The sequence below is a fragment of the Cryptotermes secundus genome, unplaced genomic scaffold (assembly GCF_002891405.2).
Source record: "Cryptotermes secundus unplaced genomic scaffold, Csec_1.0 scaffold304, whole genome shotgun sequence".
NCBI classification, from domain to species: Eukaryota; Metazoa; Arthropoda; class Insecta; order Blattodea; family Kalotermitidae; genus Cryptotermes; species Cryptotermes secundus.
Window position 1 is genome coordinate 2,268,621 of NW_019721521.1, and position 24,516 is coordinate 2,293,136.

At 40.7% G+C, this 24,516-nt stretch overlaps 1 protein-coding gene across 1 annotated transcript in view; it reads right to left on the reverse strand.

The window, feature by feature from the left end:
* Window positions 1-24,516, reverse strand: part of LOC111875433 (xaa-Pro dipeptidase) — a 279,631-nt gene that overhangs the window by 253,852 nt on the left and 1,263 nt on the right. The window contains exon 2 of the mRNA XM_023871675.2: window positions 6,690-6,873. Coding sequence (XP_023727443.1) covers window positions 6,690-6,873 — 184 coding nt within the window. The remainder of the gene's footprint in view (window positions 1-6,689; window positions 6,874-24,516) is intronic.

A 24,516-nucleotide genomic window follows, 5' to 3' on the forward strand; every position in this document is an offset into this window, starting at 1 on the left:
CCAGGACGATGGATAAAGTCCAAAAACCCAACATATCAGTGATATATGGTTTATTCGTAGTTCGGCTCCGGGATCTGATTATGGCGATGTGAACTGAACAGTGAAGTACAGAAAGGTCTATCTTCCTACTTCACGTTGCAGTTGTACCTGGTTCAAGTCCCACTGGGAACTGCTGTCCTGTTTGAGGCGTTTCATGAAATTTACTCAGTCAATCGAGTCTAACGCTCAAACAGCCTCGCATATGTTACTATTACCGCAACTTTCTAATTCCTTTATCATCGTTCGCACGTAACAACTGTGCCTACAGGCCGCAGAGTCGAAAACCACAAATGCTTATACAGTACAGGGTGCTGAGGAAGATATTTGGAAGTAAGAAAAAGGAAGGAAAAAGCTGAAGATGTTCGAATAATGAAGATCTTCATAATTTGCGTTCTTCGCCAGATATTATAACGATCAAAACAAGGAAGATGGGATGGTCGAGGTATGTAGCACGCAGAGGAGGATAAGTAAATCATACAACATTCTTGCCCAAATATATTAAGAGAAAACGTGGAAGACATAGCCGTAGATAGGAGGATAATATTAAAGTGTGTCTTAAAGAAATATGGTGTGGACTGAATTTATGTGGCTGAGGACAGGTACTAGAGGCAGGCTCTTGTGAACACGGCACTAAATATTCGGGTATCATAAAAGGTGGTGAATTTCTTGACTATCTGCGTGAATTTTAGCTTCTTAAGAACGTCTCTGTTTCATACAGTTAAGTGGTAATTATACTGTAATCCTGGACTGATCCCAAAGTTCCTTCTAAGTAGAGCATGTATACCCAAGAGTTCAAATTACCACATCGTTCCCCAGTGCAGACACGTTTACTTAGTACTGCCAACGCGATGCCAGAGGTTATCACACCAGACACAACAAATCCGTGTAACTAACTTTTACTGATATAAATTTTCCTAAGTTCCCATCGTTATGATCTAGTTAGACATGGAAAACAAGAAATTCAGGACACACCCATATCCAGTTAAAATGTTTCAATCCTAACGGCGTGCGTGTATATATATTTATCTCTGCTTAGACTATATCTTTAATCTTTGCTTTGACCGATATTGTTGGTCGCCATTTGCTTTCGTGAGTTCATATCTCGCGTCCTTCTCGTTAGAAATGCGAAAACAGTGAGGCTGTTCGGTTATGTCGAGATTGTACGCGTCCCCCCTCAAAAGAAAAACCCCTCTGGCATTAATCCGACTTGAACGAGAAAACACAAAATAATCTAAATCAGAATAAAGATATTCCAACAGAAGTTCGAAGTAAAAACGATACAACAGCCCGGCACTTCTTTTTCAATCTATTTAACAATTCGTTGTCTTCCAGTCCAGCATTATTTAGGTCTACTGAAGACTATGATACACATCTGGGCATTATACAATAAAATCAGAGAGAATGTATAATTTAAGGTACCATTTACCTACGGTAAAGCTTATCCATAGTTTTTTTCTCTCCTCTTGTTCCCACTTCGGAGCATAGGGCTGATTTCTCAGTTTCATGATCATTTTACAGACTGTCCGTATATTCAACACAATAATTACTGTCTAGTTATAGATGTACCGCAGTTAAAACAGGATCAACATGGTGCAACTAACCAGCCGCAAAATAAAACGCAACGCAGATATTAATAACCTGTTCGTAGAACAGCTCTGTAATAACACATATTTTGTATGTTATCGTCATATCTTCTGGGATATGACGCGATGTAAGAGGGCAGGATATTACATTTTAGCATCCTGTTGCAATCAATACAAGGGACACACGCCCGACCTAGGAAAACTACTGACAAAGGAACACAAGGTGAACTCCGCAACACGAAAATAGCATAAGGAAAGTGCGGGCGTAGGTTCTCGAATACGACGACATGTGATAATAGCATGTAAATATATTGACGTGTGAGACCATGCAGAGCAATGATTTCGATCAATTACTGGTTGCCTGATGATGACCCTGTGAGGCCCAAACATGTAGCAACAAATAAATAGAAAATGTGATTTTAATGGCATTCTATGGATTTTAAATATGATTATAAATTACATTTTTAAAATAAAACGTTGTGTTTGCATTATAGACGGAAATTAGTGAATGAATGAGGACGGTAGAAGTTTACCGATGTTTTGCAGGAATGTACCCTGTCCATATTTGGGCTCGAAGAGTAAGCAAACTAAGCAACAAACGAGAAGCAAACAGTAAGCTCCTGATTTCCTGAAGCTTAGCGTATATTGAACCAGAGTCTTCAGAATTCTGGATCTAGAAACTGCGGCAGTAAAAATAATTGTACTAAGTTTCGTCAGGTTTCTTCGCTGTTGAACGTTCTTGTGTTAACGTATGCATTGGCTGTTCCGTTTGTCTCTTTGAACATTACCATTACGATAAAGGCCGAAATGATCAACTGCAATCTAAAATAGCAATCTGTTTCTATACGATACAGTTATTAGTTGAAAAACAGGAAATCACCGATCAAGAAAAATAGGCAAATACTTCCTCCTCGTAGAGATAACGGAGAAATTTTCAAAATCGTCGCTCAAAGAAAAGGGAAAGAAATACAGAAACTGTATGTGACAATTCTCTTTTTTTACTTGCGTTACACACCGGATCCGGGCATTGTATAGCCAGCAGTAAGGAATATACGTTCTGCCCCAAGTGCGTAGTGTTGGAACTGAACATAAGCAGCCTCCGGGGAGACTCGAGGAGATGAAGTATACAGAGCTCTCAAGGAGAAATGTTCGGATTCAGTTCCGAATGTGGTGATTTTTGTCTTTGGTCTAGGTACAAATTTTCGTCTTAAAGTGGCAAGAGATCTTCGTTGCAATAACATTTTTTTAAAACCTTCCATAATCTGAAAAAATAATATTAATAGCACTAACCACACGTCTTCCTTTCACAAACAAACAGCGCTTTTAGTTTGATTCTTGCATTATTGCAGTAGTCGCAAAGGAGATTCGAACTGAAAGCCTCTCGGAAACGAATCTAGAGCATTACCGCTGTGACAACCTGCTCGGTTCGGCGATATGAGTAAAGAGATGTACGGTTTACAAATCACGCGTCTTAAAGCATGAGAGACCTCTGTACTATACGGATATCACTGGTAAATTTCAAACTGTAGTCAGTGTACAACCGCGGACAGATCCAGATATGCATTTGGCAGAAGACTGGGTGGGCCCCAGAGCCAGTCTGGACCCAAGGAAAAGACAGAAATCCATTTCCCTGCTCGAATTAAGCTCCGAATTTTCAGACCCCGGCGAATAAGCTCTACTAGGGTTCACTGATTTATTACATGAAGTTTATGTATGGACGTTGTCCACTGTCTGGGGTATATTTCATATACACAACGTTTCGGGAGCTGAACTCATTTCCGTCGTCAGGTGTAAGCAGGGAAATGGATCCCACTCAGCTGGACTTGCTCGAAAGAGCGATTTGAGAGGTCAAATGACTAGCTCTTTCTAACAGCTCAACCGAGTATGATTCTGCTCCTCTTTACATCTAACTACAGAAATGGATCCAATTTCGGTAACGTTGTTTTCAATTATTAGTCCGCAAGCGAACTATACCGACCGAGCTACCGCCGCTTGTCGGCGAAGTTAGTGCCAACTTTAGCGGATAGAGGGTATCGCGTGGTCAGCGCAACGAATCCCCACGGCCGTTAATTTCGGTTTTCTAGACCGGAAGCGCTACTTTCCCATTCAAGTAGCTCCTCAATTATCCTCACGAGGCTGAGTGGACCCCGTTGCAGACCCACTACTTCTCAGAAAATCTGGTAGCACCAGGGACTCTGGCCACTAGACCACAGAGGTGATCTTATACCCTAATAATGGATAATAATATCAAACAAAATATAAGTATATAAGGGAGTTTGTCTTAAGCCTTTTCAGAGCTTGGACTGATGTTCTCAAAAAGTAATATATGTACGTTCATTATACGTCATCGGATGTCCGTAACATGATCTCTGTAACGCCATCTCACATATTTACATGTGAAATGTGCTATACTTTTAAGTTAATATTTACCAAAATGTAAATGTTATTTTATATCTGGCCATTCTTTTCGTTGTCTAAAACTGTCATTATCATTCTCAAAACGCCTCTTTCGCCACACACCTAAAACCTGTACTTAATTCAACCGATATAGGCATCTGCACGAACTTATGTACCTTATTTCCAATTCTCTTTATTTCCTTAATATTATACTATTATATAGGCTCTTATATATCATTGTTAAAAAAAATCTTTGAACAGCGATTCATGCCAAATTTATCTAATGTTATCCTGACTCAATCATGGCTCACAAAACAAATATTGCTACTCCACGTGGTAATCACCACATCAGGTGCTCAACGGGAAATTTCATCAAATGAAGTTATATTACGGAATAATACGGAAATACGAAATACGTGTAGTTTTATTAACCTACTTACATTGCTGTTCAATCATCTCTACAATACTGTTTGATGCTTGATGTTATGCGCACACGGATTTACGCAATGTAACAAACACAACTCAAAAGCGAAACTGAAATACTGCCAGGTTCTCACTCAATGGAGCTGAGCCCTTCTTAAGAAGCCGCCAATTGTGCAGCTAAACTCATGAACTTCCCAGCTTTTATGGAACCGGTACCGTGTTCACAAGAGCCCTCCATTGGTCCCTATCCTGAGCCAGATCGATCAGTCCATATCACCCCACTATATCTCTCTAAGATCCGTTTTAATATTGTTCACCCACCTACGTCTCGGTCTTCCGAGTAGTCTGTTTCCTTCTGGCTTTTCCAGCAATATCTTATAAGCATTTCTCACTGTCAGATTAGGCCTCATATTATATAGTTTTGTTTGTGTTATATAGGACTTAGATACATCATTAAAGTAACTATATACGACTAAGTGTACATACAGAACACAAACATTTATATAAATTAACTTAACATGAATCAAATTTAATAATTTTCTTTAAATCTCCCAATATTAAACACGACGTGTTTAAACACGTGCACCAACGGAAACAAAAAATGTGTGCAGACTTATATTGTACAGTGAGTCGGAAGTGCAAACGAGCTAAACAACAAATGTGTGCATATCAACACACGTGAACTTCAATCATTTGTCATCACATGCAGTCCTGATAAGACATGTAAGTCACATTTCAAGTGTTTTGAGTCATAAATACCAGGAATTCCCAGCAGTCCTTAATAGCTTAAATATTTTGGATAGGCTACAAACTTATTCTTTACAGATGCAAATATAGTATTTCGTACGTTATGGCACGGTCCCTGCGAAACAGAAATCAAAAAAACTATTTTTCTACAAGTCTCATCTTTAATAAATCTCTTCTCCTTCGTCTTCCTCTGCACTAGCCGTTAGAATGTATATATTATTTAAATAATTCAAAAGCAAGAAACTGTTTGTAATTTCTTTAACATAGAATCTGCTAAGGCTGGAATAGGGTGAGCTGTCAGGGCAGTTGCCTCAGGTGCAATCGACAGGAGAGAACATCGACCCCACAATAAGGCAATATCCTTACTTACTTATTCGTGGAGCTGACCCCTTCTTGAGGAACCGCCAATCCTGCAAATACTCAAGAATGTCCCAGCATTTTATGGAACCCGAAGGTTCATCACCGTGTTCACAAGAGCCCTCCACTGGTCCCTATCACTCCAATCCACACCATCCCATCCTATTTCTCTAAGATCCATTTTCCTTACATTAAAAAAAAACTGTATGCTGCAGCGGTAGCGAGCATCGGAGAAACCAGAAATTCATACAAAATTCTGGTTAGAAACCTTAAAAGGAAGCGACCACTTGAAAACCCAGATCGGAATGGGAAAATAATGTTATGACGGCTCTTATGGAAACTGAGTTGGGTGTATAAATGTAGCTTAGAGACAGCTTCAGCGGCAGGCTGTTGTGATGCAATAATAAGCCTTGGAAACTTCTAGGCTAGCTGATCGACTACTGCCTTAAAAAATTATCCTCTTGTGTATTGCGGTTGGTTACTCCATACTTATTTAACATGATTAGGTAGAGCCTTCCTCCTACTGGTTTGAATTGTTGTTGTCTTCCTGTTTATCAGTTGTCCTTGGGCATTTAACTGCCTCAAATAGGCTTACAAAAACAGAGCAGTTCTTACAATATAAAGTGTTATAAGCTTTTAAGTTATTACCTTCTACTCTCTTATCTACGTACATGGCTGTAAAAGAAGGAAAAGAGAAAAGAAACTCACGCGTTTCACAGCCTAAAAACGCAAAGCTAGGAGGTTGGAGAACAATTACCACGTGACAGAAAGTTGGAATGAAATATTATGACGAGGAAAGTTCGCGCTTTCAATACCGGTATGACTTCATTTGCATACAGCATATAAACAATGAGGTTATTACGGCTGTAGATATCAGTAGAACTGATCTCATTTCGAAAAGTAACGAAACACAAAGGGGAAAAAATTACTATTTACAACTTATGGCCTTTCAACTTTCCCATGAAAATGGATAACGAAATGAAACAACAACAAAAAGTACGCTAATTTTGTATTCGACAACATTATTCTTGACAGCCGTAAAGTAAAAGTAAAAGATAATTTTAGAGACGCCTTTTTCAAATATAATTTTGTATAGCTCAAATGGTGATTTTTATTAAGAATAAATAATTTTGTCCCACCTACCTGTCGGAAGACGTATTCGACGTCCGTGTCATACAGACTCAGAGATTCTCCACCCTGAAGTAGGATAAACGCATTCTGGAGCACGCTGGTGTTCTCTCTGAGTCGCTGGCACAAACGACGACGGTTTTCTGCGAACAAGACGTTCGGTACGAGAAGGGTATGATCGCCCATCGAAAATCCTGCCCTGAAATAACAATGAAACTGTCAAAGAATGTAGAAATCTGTATTATCAACATTCGACGACCAGGTCCTTTCCCCCCCCCCTTGGCACTACAGCCCCAGTGGGCCTAGGCCTTCCTCCATGAACTTCTCTGTTCACTTCGGTTTTTCTAGATCTTACACATTCGGTAGGACTGCTTGGGCGGGTGCTCAGCTCGTCGCAAGGCCTCTACCTGTACACAAACACAGAAAAACGCACACACACAAACTAAACATCCATGCCCTGAGTGGGATTTGAACCCACGATCCCGGTTTCCAAGCGAGCGAAGACAGTAAATGCCTTAGACCGCTCGGCTACCGTGACCGGCCCAGGTCCTTTATACTGACTGATATTTTCTTTGTTTTCTTGTTCCTTCTGGAAAATGCTGGAATAGCGTTGGTTACAACGACCTGTAACGATTCAGAAGTTATTTCACCCCGAATGAGGTTACAATATGTACAACAAACAAGGAAGGACATAGGAGATAGAGGTGAACTAATTCAAACACTGTAGGGTGTTCCATTCAAACCTCTCACATTTTATAAGATCTCAGAACAGAAAGTATGAATGGTAATCGTTTCACGGATGCGGGCTCGTAAATCTGGGAGGTCATTCACTGGAGGCACGAACACACGGTCCTTCACGTAAGCCCAGAGGAAGAAATCGAGTGAACGTAGTGGCCACCGAATTGGGCCGCCACGTCCAATCCAACGATCTTGGAAGGTGGCACTGAGGGACCTCCGAACATCCTGACCCCAATGTGGGGGGCTCCATCTTGTTGGAAGATTATGTTAGGCTGCAGATCGGCTACCTGAGGATACAGGAACTGTTCTAACATGTCAAGGTATACGCGGCCAGATACTGTAGCTTCACCGAAGAAAAACGGAAATAAAATTCTTTGAGTTTTTCTTTCATTATAATCCATAATTTATCACAATTTGTTCGCAATGATTAATTAAAATGTGGGCGGTTTAAAGGGAACATACTGTATATTGAAATCTGTCTGCAATGTATAACACAGCTTTAGTTGAGATATCTGACATCCAGTCGAGATTCGAACAGGATATCTCACGGATGAATGATAATTGAATAATAAATTAATCGGAAGAACAAGAGCGAAAAATACAGCACAATATGAGATAAGGTAGTAAGTCGTACAAAAGAATTTCACCAACAAAATATTATAACCAAGTAATACATGTTCCCAGAAGCGCATGACACGAGTCACTGCGTGAGGTACCAGACATATGAAAAAAAAAGCATTAACATACGAACCAGATACTATAATCCCAATGGCGACTTGTGCGAATCAGTACATTTTATAATTCTGTAAATGTACACATACAGTATAGAAAGAAATTAAATCTTAAATTTAAGTTAAATAACGAAACGTACAATGACCAACATTAAGAGCTAAAGAAATTAAAATAATTTCCGTCAGAACACCTGTACTGTAACTTGATGGCGACTTCAAGGTCGAAATGTGTAGCTATAAGTACTAAGACACTGAATGTAATTTACAATACTTGTATACAAGGTTGTGTGAGACAGTACAGACAGAGTTATTCAAGTTCTACGGCCAGTCCCTAGAAGGCTGTTCAGAAGATAATATGGGAACATGCAAATAAACAATTGTCCTCTGCACCACCGTTTCAGTTACGTAGTTTCCATTCTTTTTATCGCTGTTTTGTATATTAACGTAGTAGAGCCGTCCATAACGTTACAAGACGGAGCAATCACACTGCATTCGCTTATGGCTCACATCACTTCCAACGGCAAAATAGCGGTATCATAATCTAACCTTACCCAGTGTGGCGCTGTTCTGCCTTAATGAGCACGTGGATGCCGAGATGGATGCGCATTGCTCTCATTTAACATAACTGTCGTGAAACAAGACTTCGAGGCGTATTCTTGCAACGTCACTTTATCACTCTTCCAAGTAACTACAAGTAACACAAATGCTGAACAAGTAATTTCACATTCGGTCCTTTCGTATTGTAACGTGTTATATGTCGCCTATCGCTTAGCAACGAAAACAATGGAAATTGTTGAGTTCCCACAGCGACAAATCCAATAAGACAGACCGTTGCGTAGAGATTGCCGAAACAACAAGCGCATTTCCCCGGAGATGGACAACAGAGGGTTCGTTGCAGAGGGAAAACCGAACTGCAGAGAAAGGTGTTCACTAAGCAGTCCGAAAAACGCCTGTATGAGGTAGTTGAACGTCGCCCATCTGGGGCTCATGACCATTTATTACAGCTTGATATTTACGGTCTTGCTTTTGTGGGGTGCCCTCTCTAACGAGAGGACGGGTCTGCCTTCTCTATATGCTGCTGGTCCTTGCCAGCGGTCTTTCTCGGGTCCGAGTCGCTTGAGACTCGCGACCATACTTTACTGTCTCAGATTTGAGACTTCCCTTTTCGTCGCAGTCGCAATGTGACTTCGACTTCGACTAGGAGGCGACGAAAAGGGAAGTCTCAAATTTGAGACAGTAAAATATGGTCGCGAGTCCCAAGAGACTCGGGCACGAGAAAGACTGCACTGGCAAAGGCCAGTAGCATATACAAAAGGCAGACCCGTCCTCTCGTTAGAGAGGGTGCCCCACAAAAACAAGACCGTAAATGCCAAACAGTAATAAATATCTGGTCATGAGCCCCAAATGGGGCTCAACACCAAGACTTACTGACCGACTGACCGTCAGTCGCAATGTGACTTGGACTTGGAGGCGGGGTCCCCGTCCTCTCGTCAGAGAGGGCGCCCCACAAAAACAAAATCGTAACCGTCAAAGGGTAGTAAATATCTATCATGATCCTCAGATGGGGCTCGACACTAAGAGGATGGGTCTGTCTTTTGTATATGATGCCGGCCCTTGCCAGCGCAGTGTTTCTCGGGTCCTAGTCCCTTGGGACTTTAGACTATACTTTACTGCCTCACATTTGAGACTTCCCTTTTCGTCACCTCCTACGACTCTCAGGGTCACAGTCTGTCCACAGAGTCAGAGTCAGCGTTACTTTACGACTGGCGGTTTACCGCCAATCAGTGCGTCTTGGCGTCAGACCCCTTGAGGCCCACGACCAGAGATTTTTTTTCAACTGAACTCTTGCGGTAATAGTCCTTATGTAACTTCCTCTTTGACGAGAAGGTCTGTCAACACCACCCAATGTATCTTCTTATATAACATAGAGTCGGACCTATAGAAAAAATGTCACTGTCCGCATTGTTGCAGGCTTTGAATGGTTTCTAGCTTGCGATTGGCTAGCACACGTCACATATTGTTGTAGACCTTACATAGCAACGACTGTTTACTCACCTTTGCTAAGCAATGGTACCTGAGCTGTCACTTTAGCGTTTCCAGGGTAACGTCGTTACTGCCCGGAAAATAACACGCAACAACTACAGTAGAGCAAACGCATATGCAATCATGGATCATAAGTCAAGGAATTAAAGGGGAAAAGAGTCTCAATTCCCAACACTAACCTACCGTAACCCAAACTGATCAAGCTCTGCCGAAATGTGGAGGTGAATCCGAAGGCATATGAGCAGTAGTTTGACTCGTAAACTTAATCCAACTAAAAATAACTGAAGCTAAACTAACCTACTTAACATACGCTAATTGAAAATTATCAAATTTCGATGTTTTGAAAAAAATGAAAATATACGTATTGGGAAACTCTCTAAATTATAAGAACTCGACTTCTTTTTCGGAAAACTCAAACATTTTACAATCTGTCAGAGAGTTCAGACATTTACAAATCCAAAAAGTCGAAAAATTTCTAAAATCGGAAATTTGAAAATTGCCAGAATTAAAAAATCACAATATTACAAATTTAAAATTTCATATAGTTTCTCGAAAAAATATAATTGTTGAATATTTTTGTTTAATTGCGGACATTTCAAACCACGGGTTGATACGCCAACCTAACCTAATTTAACCAAATGTTTTAACTTCCATTTATTAATTAGGCCCTATAGGAACCAATGTTCTTCTATACCTAATAAAACGATTTTAGAGTAAACAGTTGCATCAAATTCACTCATATCTCGCTGATGTCTATATGTTATGATGTTTTATTGCCTTAATAACTGATGGCATATACATTTATACACCTATATATTTACTGACAACACGATACGGATATTTCATGAACTGAACAACATTTCTTTTAGTGCTTTCCTCTATTCGTGCTGTAAATGCATTTAAATTCTGCATCATAAAACAGAAGCTGTTACCCGTTTATTCGTAACATAACACAAGCTGACATTGTGCAGTCGATAACAATTCTACAAACGTCGCTAAAGCATGAAGGCCAGTTGCAGTTCTGCAGTTCGAGACATACACAGCAACGTCATTAAGGCCTTTAATGCATGTGAATTAAAGATATGTTTGAAGAAAGACGACCGGATTATATTAAAGTACTCGTATCCTTATGCCTTTGTATACATAAATGACTGCACTCAGTTCATGTGAAATAATATCACGTTGCTTTAGTATTCGTACGCTTTTATGCGTTCTTTACACGGAGTGTCATAAGAATAATGCATTATGGGATGATTGCCCCCTCCCCCATGTTTCTTTTCTTATTCTACTTAACGGATTTTCGTTAAATTTCGTATAGAGGTCTACACCAAACCTTCTCAGGCTAATGTGATTTGTGTTCGTATCGTTCTATCAACAAGTTTTATTTTCCAGTCACAACTTATTTCATCATTGTTACCACAACATGATTCATCACACAAAAAAAATTGACACGTGTTATGAAACAGACTTTATTAGAATAAATATGTTGTATTAGGGTCATTTCTTGATTCGATTATATTTAATGTACTGCATAAAAAAAGTTAGGCATGTGTGTGCTGGTTGTTAGTTCTATATTTACACTGCATACTGTATTAGGATTATTCCTTAATACGATTACATTTAATGAGTTGGAAAAAAGTTGGGCGCGTGTTAGTTTAATGCATATCTGTGCCCGTTCTAAGCTTTACATTTGCATCCAATTAAAATCAAGGTCATATAGATAAACAAAACAATCATTTGAAAAATATGTGTAAGTATACTTCAAGATTGAATACACTTTCTTTCCCACTCCTTTTAGCCTACTTTCCTGAAGTATGTTTATGCGATCATCAGCCTGTCTGTGTGTCAGTGTATCACCCCTTATCAACTTTGGAATGAGTGAAACAAACTTTACGAAACTTGGTATTTCTATCATGGCAACTGAGCCCATCTCAACAGCGTGCTTCATAAATCTCAACCATCAGTCTGTGTGCGTATGTGCATCCCTCCTATCATTGCAAGGCAACGGCTCCGTTAAGCTTATCCCTCCTTTTAGTTGCTAGGCAACGGCTTGGAAAACACGTTCCCGATGCTAAGGAATACCAGAAACAATAGAAGAATTGTTGAACGCGTCATTTTTATGCGGTCCGTATCTTAACAAATTGGAGTCTGTGCCTCTGTTGCGCATATCCCTATCGTTGCTAGGTAACAACTAGGTAAAGACGTTCCTGCGGTAAGGAAGAATTGTTGGACATGTTTTCTATGAGGTTCGTATCGTGTAAAAGAAAAGTAGGCGATCTGTTCTTCCAAGAACTTCTTGCTTTATAATCATTTTGGAGGGTGTTAATCGATGTCTAGTGCATATATAGAGGTATATTCCAATATTAATGTTGCTTATAGTTCAATATTAAATAGGTACTGTAATGTACGACGTACAAATTCACTAATATGTAAATACATAAGCCTATCGGTGATATCACTATCCCAGTGATATCGGTGTTCAAAATTCTTAAAAAATAATTAATTAAATTTGAAAATATCCGTTATAAACGAGATGAGTTCCATTATTCATCAGTTAAGTATTAAAACGAGTGTATATAATATATATACATACATAAAGATAGAGAGGAGATCGGTTTTATCTCAATTTTTTTTGGGGGGGGGGAATTGGGTTGACACAAGCAAACAATAATCATTCTATTTCTAATAACAGGTACGACTGATATATTATAAAACATGAACACCCTACCTTATACTCATATAACTGAAATAATAGTCATATGGATGAATTAAAAGAAAACGGTAAGCTCAGAAAGTATTCTGACTTCATGTTAGTTTAATTGTAAAAACTGTTATAATGAACTTCGACGAATAAAACTACTGTAATGAAGCAATGATTCGGGTCCCGTTATTGAAAATAAATTCCCTAGAATTTGTTTACTCGAAAAATTATTCTCTTCATATTTATTTTTCTTTCGTTTTGATTTGGTTACAGAACTTGATGTGGCAATGTAGGCCTATGGGCTGGATCCAATTATGTTATGGGCGGCTTGTCAAGAGCAACGACCTCAATGTATACAGGCTGTTATGAAAGCGTGTCCGTCAGATGTTCTTTGTACTCAGATCTAGCGGATTTCAGCCTTTTATACATATGCTTTATTAAAACTCTGAGAGGGAAATTCATGGTTTAATACCCAAGAGGTTGGTTCAGAAGTATGGATGGAACTTACGTCCGGCAGGTACCCAAATCGAACCTTGACCGGAAAATCGGCAATCCTGAGAGACTTTTAGCTGATCAGTGGCCGCGCGGTCTAAGGCATGAACCGTCTTCACCAGCTCGAACTCTGGGGTCGTGGGTTCGAATCTCACTAGAGGCATGGATGTTTGTGTTGTTCTGTGTGTAGGTAGTGGCCTTGCGACGGGCTAATCCACCGTCCAAGGAGCCCTACTGATTGCGTATGGGATTAAGAAACTGAAGGGGCGGCCAAGGTCCAAAAGGCTGTACAGCCACAGAGAGAGACAAACAGACAGACGTTTGTCTGATGTTCTTATCATTCATAGGGAATTCCGAGATATCTTGAAATGAACGGATACTCCTTTCATCCTCTGATCTCATCTCAATGATCACAGTAGCAGAGGCGTCTACAGTTTTTTTTACAGCTCGAAAACTGAGACAGTGGGTTCGAGTCCCATTCGAGTCACGTTTATACACGTATATCTGCATTTCTTCTGTTTGCTTTGTCCTGTGTAGGCTGAAAGCCTTACAACGGGCCGATCTCCTGTCCAAGCAAAGTCCAACTTTCTACCTGCTGCCTGGTTTACTCTTCAACCTAGGATATCGAAGAGATAACTTCCTCCGAAACGTCGGTTGGTTTTCAACGGACTGCATTGCGTCATATTCCAGAAGACAGAAATCTTCAATTTATACATTTTTAGGCTCACTTTACACAAGGAGGCATTTAAGCTGAAGTATATATCGGGATTTCTTTTTGAAATTTCTTGGGAATAATTTATTTAATTCAGACCTATGGCTTATTTAACGACGCTGCCAGTAGCCCAGACTACGTATTAATGGACTAGTAATATGAGTGCCGGTCACAGTGGCCGCGCGGTCTAAGGCATGAACTATCTTCGCTCGCTAGGACGCTGGGATCATGGGTTCGAATCCCACACAAGGCATGGATGTTCGGTGTGTGTATGCGTTTATTCTGTGTTTGTGTTATCCTGTGTTTAGGTAGCGGCCTTCCGACGGGCTGATCCCCCGTCCAAGGAGTCCTACCCTCTGCAAAAAATGATCACGGAACTGAGTAGGATGAGTAATGAATATGAGATTAGAAATAACAAGACAGGAAGCGGAACTGGTCTAATCTGAGGTCTAATCCCGACATTTCCCTGGAGGAACCAGTGGGGACTACGAGAAATCTCAGCCAGGAAAGTCGGTGTCCCGGGCAAATTTCGAATGAGCTTCCCCTCCACCTTTCAATCAACACAAGTCGGATGCGTCGCTGTTACATCCAACTTGCTCGCTTCTTCCAGAGGAAACAAGTTTTCCCCCAAAAGACCTTGTAATTTTAAAAGCACAGTTCATTTCATATACCCTCATACTTAGCAGGCACTCCGAATACGGACCAGAAAGAAGGGTTCTTATTGAAATTTGTTTCAGATTGATCAGCACATATAACAACGGATCTAGGGTACAGCCAACACATGTCTCTTATCACTATTCCTCCCTACGGATTACCCATAAAAGAACACATTTCTTATTCTCAACTACGTCGAATTAACAACTAACTACGTCCTTAAATTAAGCACAAAACTGAAACCGACCTAACACATAAAATGCATTCCTAATGCACAGTATATCATCTTAATTAGATCAAATAAAAATCGACAGGCGATCCCGCATGAGTCAGTTACTCTTGCAAGACTTGATACCGTAAGGAGGGAGCGAAAAGTAATTGGAGGAACAGGGAAGGTCATGACGTCATGACACTGTGAGCATTCTGCGAGTTGTGGGTCCTTGCACATCTTGAACCCTCAAGTCAGAAACCGATGGTGATACAGAAGCGCAGATGATTGATGTGACAGAATATTAAGTCCTAGGTAAAAGAGGTAAAGCTATCACTGCAACAGACCGTGAAGGCCCATAGGGTTGTGAGACGTCGAGGCTCCCATTTTTTCACTAGACAGTCGGCTCACAGATGGCGGTGAGGTTTTCAGCCTTATGAGCCGGCCGCCCTTTACCCCAAGAGAGATTGCCTGTACTCATTTCTGTTAGAGACTGAGTCAACCCCAGGGCCATAGTACGGCTGGAAGGATTAGGTCAATTAAAAATCCGATAACCTCATTAGGAATCGAACTCATCACCTTCCGGCTTGTAACACCAGTGTCTCAACCAAATACGCTACTGCGTGCCCCATTAAGTCCTAGGCAACTGGGAAACTATCAAAAACTCCCATATTAAAGTATACCATACAACCCATGATAATGTGGAGATATTTTGATTATATCTACGTGGTCGAAATCGGAAAACCTCAAATTGGGTGGCAATTATAAACCATAAATCAAACAAAATGTTTAACAGCTGATTCCTATGTTGATAGCTTACAGTACGAAAACAAAGACCTATAACAATGCTTTTACTTGCATTCGATTTTAAGACCCGGTCTCTGTAATTAATTCTATGGGAAGAGAATACGAAGCTTAAACACCGCTAAAACTGATGTCTGTCAACGGATACGACCCTGAGCCAGTTGTCTGTTTCACATTCCTCAGTCTTTACTCCTAGAACCATTTTAATGTTATCCCTCCGCCTTCTCGACCTTCAGACTAACCAGGTCGCCGTATCGTAACGTTAAAAACCAAACACGGGCACATACAGTCGCCTTTTACGTACATGACGTTGCTATTAATGACGCAAACAGTGATTATGTAAGGGATGGCAAATGTAAATTTATCCCTGAGCTTATTATCATGAAGGCATATCCACTCCTAATAAGCCTGTTAGAAACTGACACCTAAGTTAATTATGAGACAGGATCTGAGGTGATATTGAGACCTGTCTCTACGAGTATCAGTGATGACAAACTCACATACTCCTTATCACGTTTCTCAGTTGTTATAGTTCTGGTCTGGAGTTTCTTTTTTGCATATTTTTCCCCCCTTGGCACTACAGCCCCAGTGGCCCTAGGCCTACCTCCATGAACTTCTCCGTTCACTTCGGTTTTTCTAGATCTTACACATTCGGTAGGACTCCTTGGGCGGGTGATCAGCTCGTCGCAAGGCCTCTACCTGTACACAAACACAGAAAAACGCGCACACACAAACTAAACATCCATGCCCTTACCTGGATTCGAACCCACAATCCCGGTTTCCAAGCGAGCGAAGACAATACATGCCTTAGACCGCTCGGCTACCGTGACCGGCCCTTTTTTTCATATAGGCCATTTTATTTTCTAAGCAGTTGATATGCGCTGTCTGATGGTTACCAAAACATGGTAATCAGGCAATATCATGACCGGGGATGAGTCCTCGAAGTCCGACTAAAGGTGATACAAGTACAAAACAAAATGCTGGTTTGCTGGGAGCAAGAAATCCCAGGTGATGATGCTCTAGACAGGACCTCATCCTGAGCAGTACCAAGTGAAGGACCAAGCCTATCACTTCGCACAACTGCCACCATTCATTTCCACCTAATAACGAGGTACGAATGTGTAGGGCTATACCTTCATTTAATTCGATTGACCCATAATGTATTTAACGGCGGTTTCAACGGCACAGACTGTGCAATGTAGGATGAGTAGTCAATACCGAACCGGAAAAAAAAAAGTTAATCTATTCCTATCACAGGCCGTGGAGGCTCATAGTGTTGTAAGGCGTCGAGATCACACATTTTTCTACATAATCGGCTCATAAATGGTGGTGAGGTTGTCAGCCTTACGCGCCGGCCGCCGTTTGCCCTCGAGAAGATTAGTGGGACCCATTTCTGTCAGAGGTGAGTAGCTCCAGGGCCACGGTGCGACTGGAAGGATCAGGTCAACTGAAATATCCAATAACGTCATCGGGAATCGAAACCGCGAACTTCTGGCTTGTAACATGGTGCCTCAGCCAACTATGGAAAAGAAGCCGAAGGAAAGGGTCGTAGTCTAATTTACCCCAAAGTGCCAGCTTTAACTCTTATAGTCACAAGCTGCCATTTTAGGCTGTCACGGATAGTGCCACAACAGCCCTACATAAGAACGTGCTATTATCTTTAAAAGCAGAAAACAAATCCCTACAAATGTTTCTTGACTACTAAGTTTATGTAAAATTCCAACACATATCACATTCTATCAGATATAGCAAATTTCCAGGTCGAGGTTGAGCCCGAGACTTCCAAAATTCCAAAACAGGAGCACTAATGGCTTGACCGCGACGCCTAACGTCCCGTTAAGATGTTTACGCAGAAGAAGAACGCTGTCTTACTTCTTATAGCTCATACCGAACAATTATAAATGACACTTACGTTCTTTAATTTTTATTTTAAATAATCAAAGCTGCGTCTACACTGGAACTTTAATGCATAAAGACTCAAAATTTCCAGTGCGAGTGTGTTTGTTTCGAGAGTATCCCACTGGGTGCTTTGTAGTTGCAGCGGCAAAAATGCAGAAATCCAGTTATGTTCTGTGTCTTCACAAAAGGAAATCGACGACAACATCACTTTTCAGACTTATAACTAAGTGTGGACCGGATTCAACTGGTTGCGAACAGTCTAGCGACGGGCTCTTGTGAACACGATGAAGAACCTTAGGATTCCATAAAAGGCGAGGAAATTTACTAGCTGAGTGACTCTCTTAACTTTTCTGTTCCGTGGAGTCTGTTACACTTAAATGTGGACCGTCCTGATTATCGTTTCAACGTGTGAATGATGACAAAGGATTAAAAAAATTTCCAAATCACGATATAAATTCTGAATGTCCTTCTGTACATCCTAAATTTTCACTGATGTACGGAGTTTTGATTTGTTAAAATAGATTTTTAGAAGTGTAAATATAATTTATGATGTCTCTGTGTGATAGTTGCATACGATCAAAGATACTAAATAAATTTGTATGCGCAGGAACAAAATAAGACGGAGTATGCCCTAACGCACTAGACAGTATTAATTAGACTCCGCCCTCGTCGTTCTAGCTTTAATCATAACAAACACAGCAATTTAGGCCAAAGTCCCTGTAAAATTGTTACAAAGAAACTCTGAACTGGCCGGTCACGGTAGCCGAGCGGTCTAAGGTATGTACTGTCTTCGCTCGCTTGGAAACCGGGATCGTGGGTTCGATTCCCACTCAGGACATGGATGTTTAATTTGTGTGTGTGCGTTTTTTTGTGTTTGTGTACGGGTAGAGGTCTTGCGACGAGCTGATCACCCGCCCAAGGAGTCCTACCGAATGTGTAAGATCTAGAAAAAACCTAAGTGAACGGATAAGTTCATGGAGGTAGGCCTAGGCCCACTGGGGCTGTAGTGCCAAGGGGGAAAAAAAACTATTTGCATGGAGAAATACAAATTAAATTTGCTTAGACCAACAGCTAGTAAATATTTTTGGCTTGATAAACAAGGATGGCAGAGAGCTGCACCTGTGGCTTTAGGGGTATTTGCAGTTCTTTTAGTCATACTTTTACCAGCCGATTGAGAGAAATGTCCTCAATCTGGGCAGCTGTTCAGGACGACTCTACTGCAAAAGCCAACGGAAATGCTGTGCTGCCAAAAGAACTACCCAGTTCATCTACCTGCATGACTACGTGTATTTTGGTAGCTGCTAACTCATCAATTCTCCTTATTTACACGCCACATATGCATAAGCAACTAACATATAAAATAATTACATGTTCTCAGTTCCGATACACCGCAGATGCAAATATCATCATTAATAGACATATGAGCACCGAACTGTCAGTCATATAGCTTATAAAATATATATAAGCTGTGAACAATGTTTTCAGCTGTAAATCAGATCCAACTTACGGGGTGAATTAGCTCAGGTGATAACACTACTGACTTGTATTCGGTTGTACCCCGGTCCAAAATTCCACTATGACACCTACTGGATTTTTCGAGGTTTATCATAGTCCTTTTATGGAGAATACTAGGATAGTACCTGCAGCTAGGCTGCGACCGCTTCCTTCAAATCCCTGCCAATTCATTATTCACTAATGATCCCACCCTTCTATGCTATGTCTGGGCTACGGACAGCGCTGTTAAATAAACAAACAAAACAAAAACTCCGTGGTTTTAGTCAGCAAGTGAACTATAGCGACCGAGCGACCACCGCTTGTCGGCGAAGTTAGTGCCAAATTTAGCGGATAGAGGGTGTCGAGCTGCCAGCGCATCGAATTCCCACGGTCGTTAATTTCGGGTTTCTAGACCAGAGCCGCTATTTCCTGGAAATAGTTCCTCAATTATCCTAACGAGGCTGAGTGAACCCCGTTCCAAACCCACTATTTATTCCTTAGCATATCTTTGCAATATCTTAAGTTTCTGTCCTTCGTGTATCATTCTTAAAAAAATACCATAAAACATCGCTTTCACACACACACACACACACACACAGAGTAAACTTCACTAAGTCGTAAAAGTCGCGAGAGAAAGCGGAAAGTCTGCGTATCGAAGACCCGATGCTGATAAAGTTATTACTCGTATCTCTTGCCACGTATCGCTCAATCAACAGCCACTCGCCGCCTCGTTTAGTGTTTGTATGCATCTCAACGACTTTGCAATTAGAACGAAAATATCGCTACTCACGCAGTTAATCTTCTCAATATGTCTTAAACAATACCGAAACGCAAAATAGTTACACGATATAGCCTACAACTGTGCATTCTATTTCCTGTGAAAGTCTTTGGAACAGTTTGGAAACCGAATATTATCTTCTGGGATATGATTCCATGTAGCCACGCAGTCTGGTAAACCACTAATGCAAATGAACTTACGAGATCACAGTCTATATTTAATTCAAGTAACTTAGTCATATAAGCACATTAGACCACTGTAGGTCGCGGTGCAAGGGGCGAGAAGGCCTACACCTCATACATTCACACATTCAACTTAGCTGAATACCTTTATGATGTAAACATTCAGCACTTGAGAACATCACATTTTCATTTCAAAGTTACGAGTATAATTGAGAGCCGTCGACACAACAATTGATCATAAACCGATGTTAAAATGTTTAATAAATTTAAATCTATACCTGTAACAGGCCGTGTAGGTCCATAGGGTTGTGAGAGGTCGAGGCTCTTACATTTTTCCTAGACAATCGGTCCACAGATGGCGGTAAGGTTGTCAGCCTTACGCGGCGGCAGCCCTTTACCCCTCCAAGGAAGATTCCTGGTACTCATTTCTGTTAGAAGCTGAGTCTTCCCCAGGGCCATAATGCGGCTGGAAGGATTAGGTCAACTGAAAAATCCAATGATCTCATCGGGAATCGAACCCGCGACCTTCCGGCTTGTAGCACAGTGCCTCAACCAAATACGCTACCGCGAGCCCCTTAAAATGTTTAACATTCGGTTTATTTAATCTCCATATCACTACATGTTTCGATCTGTAAAGATTATCATGAAGAGTTTTATGAACACATGTCGTTACTGAATTAGCAAAATAGATCCGTTTTTTACATCTTCCCATTAATGTTATAATCTAAATTTCAATTTGAAGTTTGTAGTATGTTATGTCACGAATCATACTTGTTATAATATGCTAAAAGTTCAAATCTAGTAGTTTAAATAAATTAGAGAAAAATAGAATTTCAGTCTTTAAAATACCCTTTATCATGATACATAACAGGAAGCTGAAAATAAAGTTTACCTCAAAGATTTGATATGCAGCAGACATGTTTTTCTGAACACACGTGTGTTCTACGGAAGTTACGAAGGCATGTATACATAAAAGGTAAAAAAAAAAAGGTTGTCCTTGTGCTTAACCAATTAAGCACAACGCCATGAAGACGAAGGGGGGAGTGATGTATAGATCCACACACTGTTGACCTCGGCGCTAGTTGGAGGTGAGTGGTCGGCTTCACGCCCCAGCCGCTTTACCCCCGGGGAAAATGCCACCGGTACCCATTGGATAGGAGGCTGGGTGGGCCCCAGATCCGGTCAGGACGACGTGGAGAAGAGAAAAATCTTGCCCCTACCGGAGTCAAGTCCGATCCCTCGGAAGGTATGTTTACATGCTATCAAGAAACGGAGTTTTTCACACAATAAATATAAATCTGTGTGTAAACTGCAAGGCAGCTTACAATTCTCTTGAATATCTGCCATCACACAGAGTTAAATGAAAATAAATTGTTGTACTTGGGTTGATTTTATAGTTGCATTTTGACCACAATAATGGCAGGAAATTAAAAAGTAAAACTGTAGAATGGACTTCACTGGCATGATGTTTATACCAGTTATAATGAAAGGAAATTTATTAGTTTGAAATTAGTGGTTAAGGACAAGGACAGAACTGTGAGCATGCGCGCGCTTACACGTGCGCATACAAGCATGAGCATCTCATAAAACACGAAGTCCTCGTACTTGATAAAGGATAAGTTCTGAAAAACAGTCATAAACTGCTAAGAGAATACAGAAGCATATGAAATTCACACTAAAAGATACAGAACAAATATCACCGAACTTTAGTTAATTTAATGACGCTGTCAACTGCTTAAATTATTATATAGCGTCGAAAGAGAAACGAATGATCATTATAAAGTGTGCGAGGTATCAGTTGGGTGCGTGTATTTTACAGTAGGATACTATCTAGAATTTGTCTAAAGGGATCTAGAAAACACACCAAACCTGTCGGAATAGCCGTCATCTTGACCGAGTTTCCGAATACAAAGCAAAATAGATAATACTGAGAACATAAATTATTTTTTAACAATTTTCCTAATACATATTTATCCATTTCCTCTATTACTTTCACAATATTTATCTAGTCCTCATCAACAATTTGACTAGTTGGGGGTGTATGCATACACGTTTGTAATTATGACTGATTTATGGGCCTATTTTAGTACTTGGCTGTTTTAATGTTGCTTATATTTATCACCGATAAAAAATGTCGTTCGTGTCAATCTGTGAATTAAAATATGCTGGTGTAAGTAGAATATAAATACTTATTTATTTATGCTTCATTTAACGTCACTGCCATCATTTCAGACTACACAGCTCCGAATGTTGAGGTGATAAGTGAATAATGGATTGGACATAATGTAAAGGAAGCGGCCTTGGCCTGATGATGTACAATATCTCGGCACGTGCCTGAGGGCCTGACGAATTGTTTTACAGAACTGAACTAATGCCACTGAGAAATGTATCCATAATATCTATTAATCATTCAGAAATTAAATCTGTTCTGAATACGTATACTATAAGCTAGCTTCGTGAACATCTACTCTCAACATATAACAAATGGTTCACTTTTCAAAATCAGGCGTCGTCATTGATGCTTTGTTTTTAATAAACGTCTTTCTCTCTCTCTCTCTGTTCCCTGTTGCTCTCACTTTGGAGTACAGGGCATCCGTGAAACGTTTTGTTTCACTTCAGTATCTTAATTCTAGGAAAGTCGGTAAGACTTCTTGGACGGGGATCAGCCCGTCGCTAGGCAGCTACCTACACAAACACAAAATAAACGCAGACAAACGTCCAAGCTTTGAGTGGAATTCGAACCCACGATCCCAGCGTTCGAGCGAGCTTTAGACCATGAGGCCACTGTGATTCGCTAATAAAGTCTTTTTTTTTTCCTTGGCACTACAGCCCCAGTGGGCATAGGCCTACCTCCATGAACTTCTCCGTTCACTTCGGTTTTTCTAGATCTTACACATACGGTAGGACTCCTTATGCGAGTGATCAGCTCGTCGCAAGGCCTCTACCTGTAGACAAACACAGAAAAACGCACACAAACATCCATGCCCTCAGTAGGATTCGAACCCACGATCCCGGTTTCCAAGCGAGCGAAGACAGTGTATGCCTTAGACCGCTCGGCTACCGTGACCGGCAATAAAGTCTTTAGTATTGCTAAATGCTAACTTCTCCTCGAACAGTTGGCATTCATGTTCCTATTCGGAAGATACGTAATTTTAATAGGTTCAGTTGCTCCTGCATCCACTGCCCTTCGGCTAGATATGTTTCTGCTGCAAATGCAGTCAGTAAATCTACATATATTCTTATAAATTGGCGTTTAAAAATACAAATCTTAAATGATCGATCTTCCTTGTTTTTGTTCCCTTGTTTTGTCCTGTGTTGTCTGTATTCGTGCTGACTCTGAAACTGGCCACCGCCTGATGAGCTCAGTACGTAAAGAATTAAACTGAATTATTATTAATCCTTAGGCTTTCGAGACTGGAGGTAAAAGTGTGGCTTCGGCTTTCAGGACTATGCCATGTCTAATACTGAGTGTTACCCGTTTCGGCAAACCTTGCAGTTGCTAATGACTTTGGAACTCAGGACCCAGGGTGCAATGCGGCCGGTTCCTCGACGACTAGTGTTGTCCTGGTGCTGAGCTCGAACTCACGACCAGACTGTGACGTACAGTACACGCATGAGGTTCTGTTCCATTTTGGTTAATGAAAAGGGGAATCAAAAATTCCCTGGCAGGACCATCTTGTTGTCAGAACATTTTTAATCATCTCTTTTCGTTAACGACATGATCACTAAAACATTTTTCATTGGCTCGATCCATTAAACACACGGTGGTTCCCGACTGGCTAGCATCCCGCTTCTCTTTTCTCCAATCATGGCTCTACCTCTGACACAGTCTAATGCAAGAGCTCTATCAGAGGTGCCAAAACATATCCCACCGTCATTAACCCTGAAGATGGTAAGTGCAAGGTTTGCCGAAGCTTTAAAAAACCTTGAATACTCGAAGCATCTTAGTCCCAGACGCCGAAGCCAAATATATTGTTACAGTTATTATAATTATATAATAACTTAGATTTATGTTAATGAAATTATTATTATTGTTTGTTTACTTGTCTGCATTAATGTGTTTTTCCTCCAGTGCTTGCCTATAATTTGTCTTTCATTTTATGTTGTGATTGTCCATAATGTAATCATTTGTATCTATACTGTGCTGTCTGTAACTGGCCTTGCGGCTGTTGACTCGGCACATAAATATTTTTTTTTCCTTGGCACTACAGCACCAGTGGGAATAGGCCTACCTCCATGAACTTATCCGTTCACTTCGGTTTTTCTAGATCTTACACATACGGTAGTACTCCTTGGGCGAGTGATCAGCTCGTCGCAAGGCCTCTACCTGTAGACAAACACAGAAAAACGCACACAAACATCCATGCCCTCAGTAGGATTCGAACCCACGATCCCGGTTTCCAAGC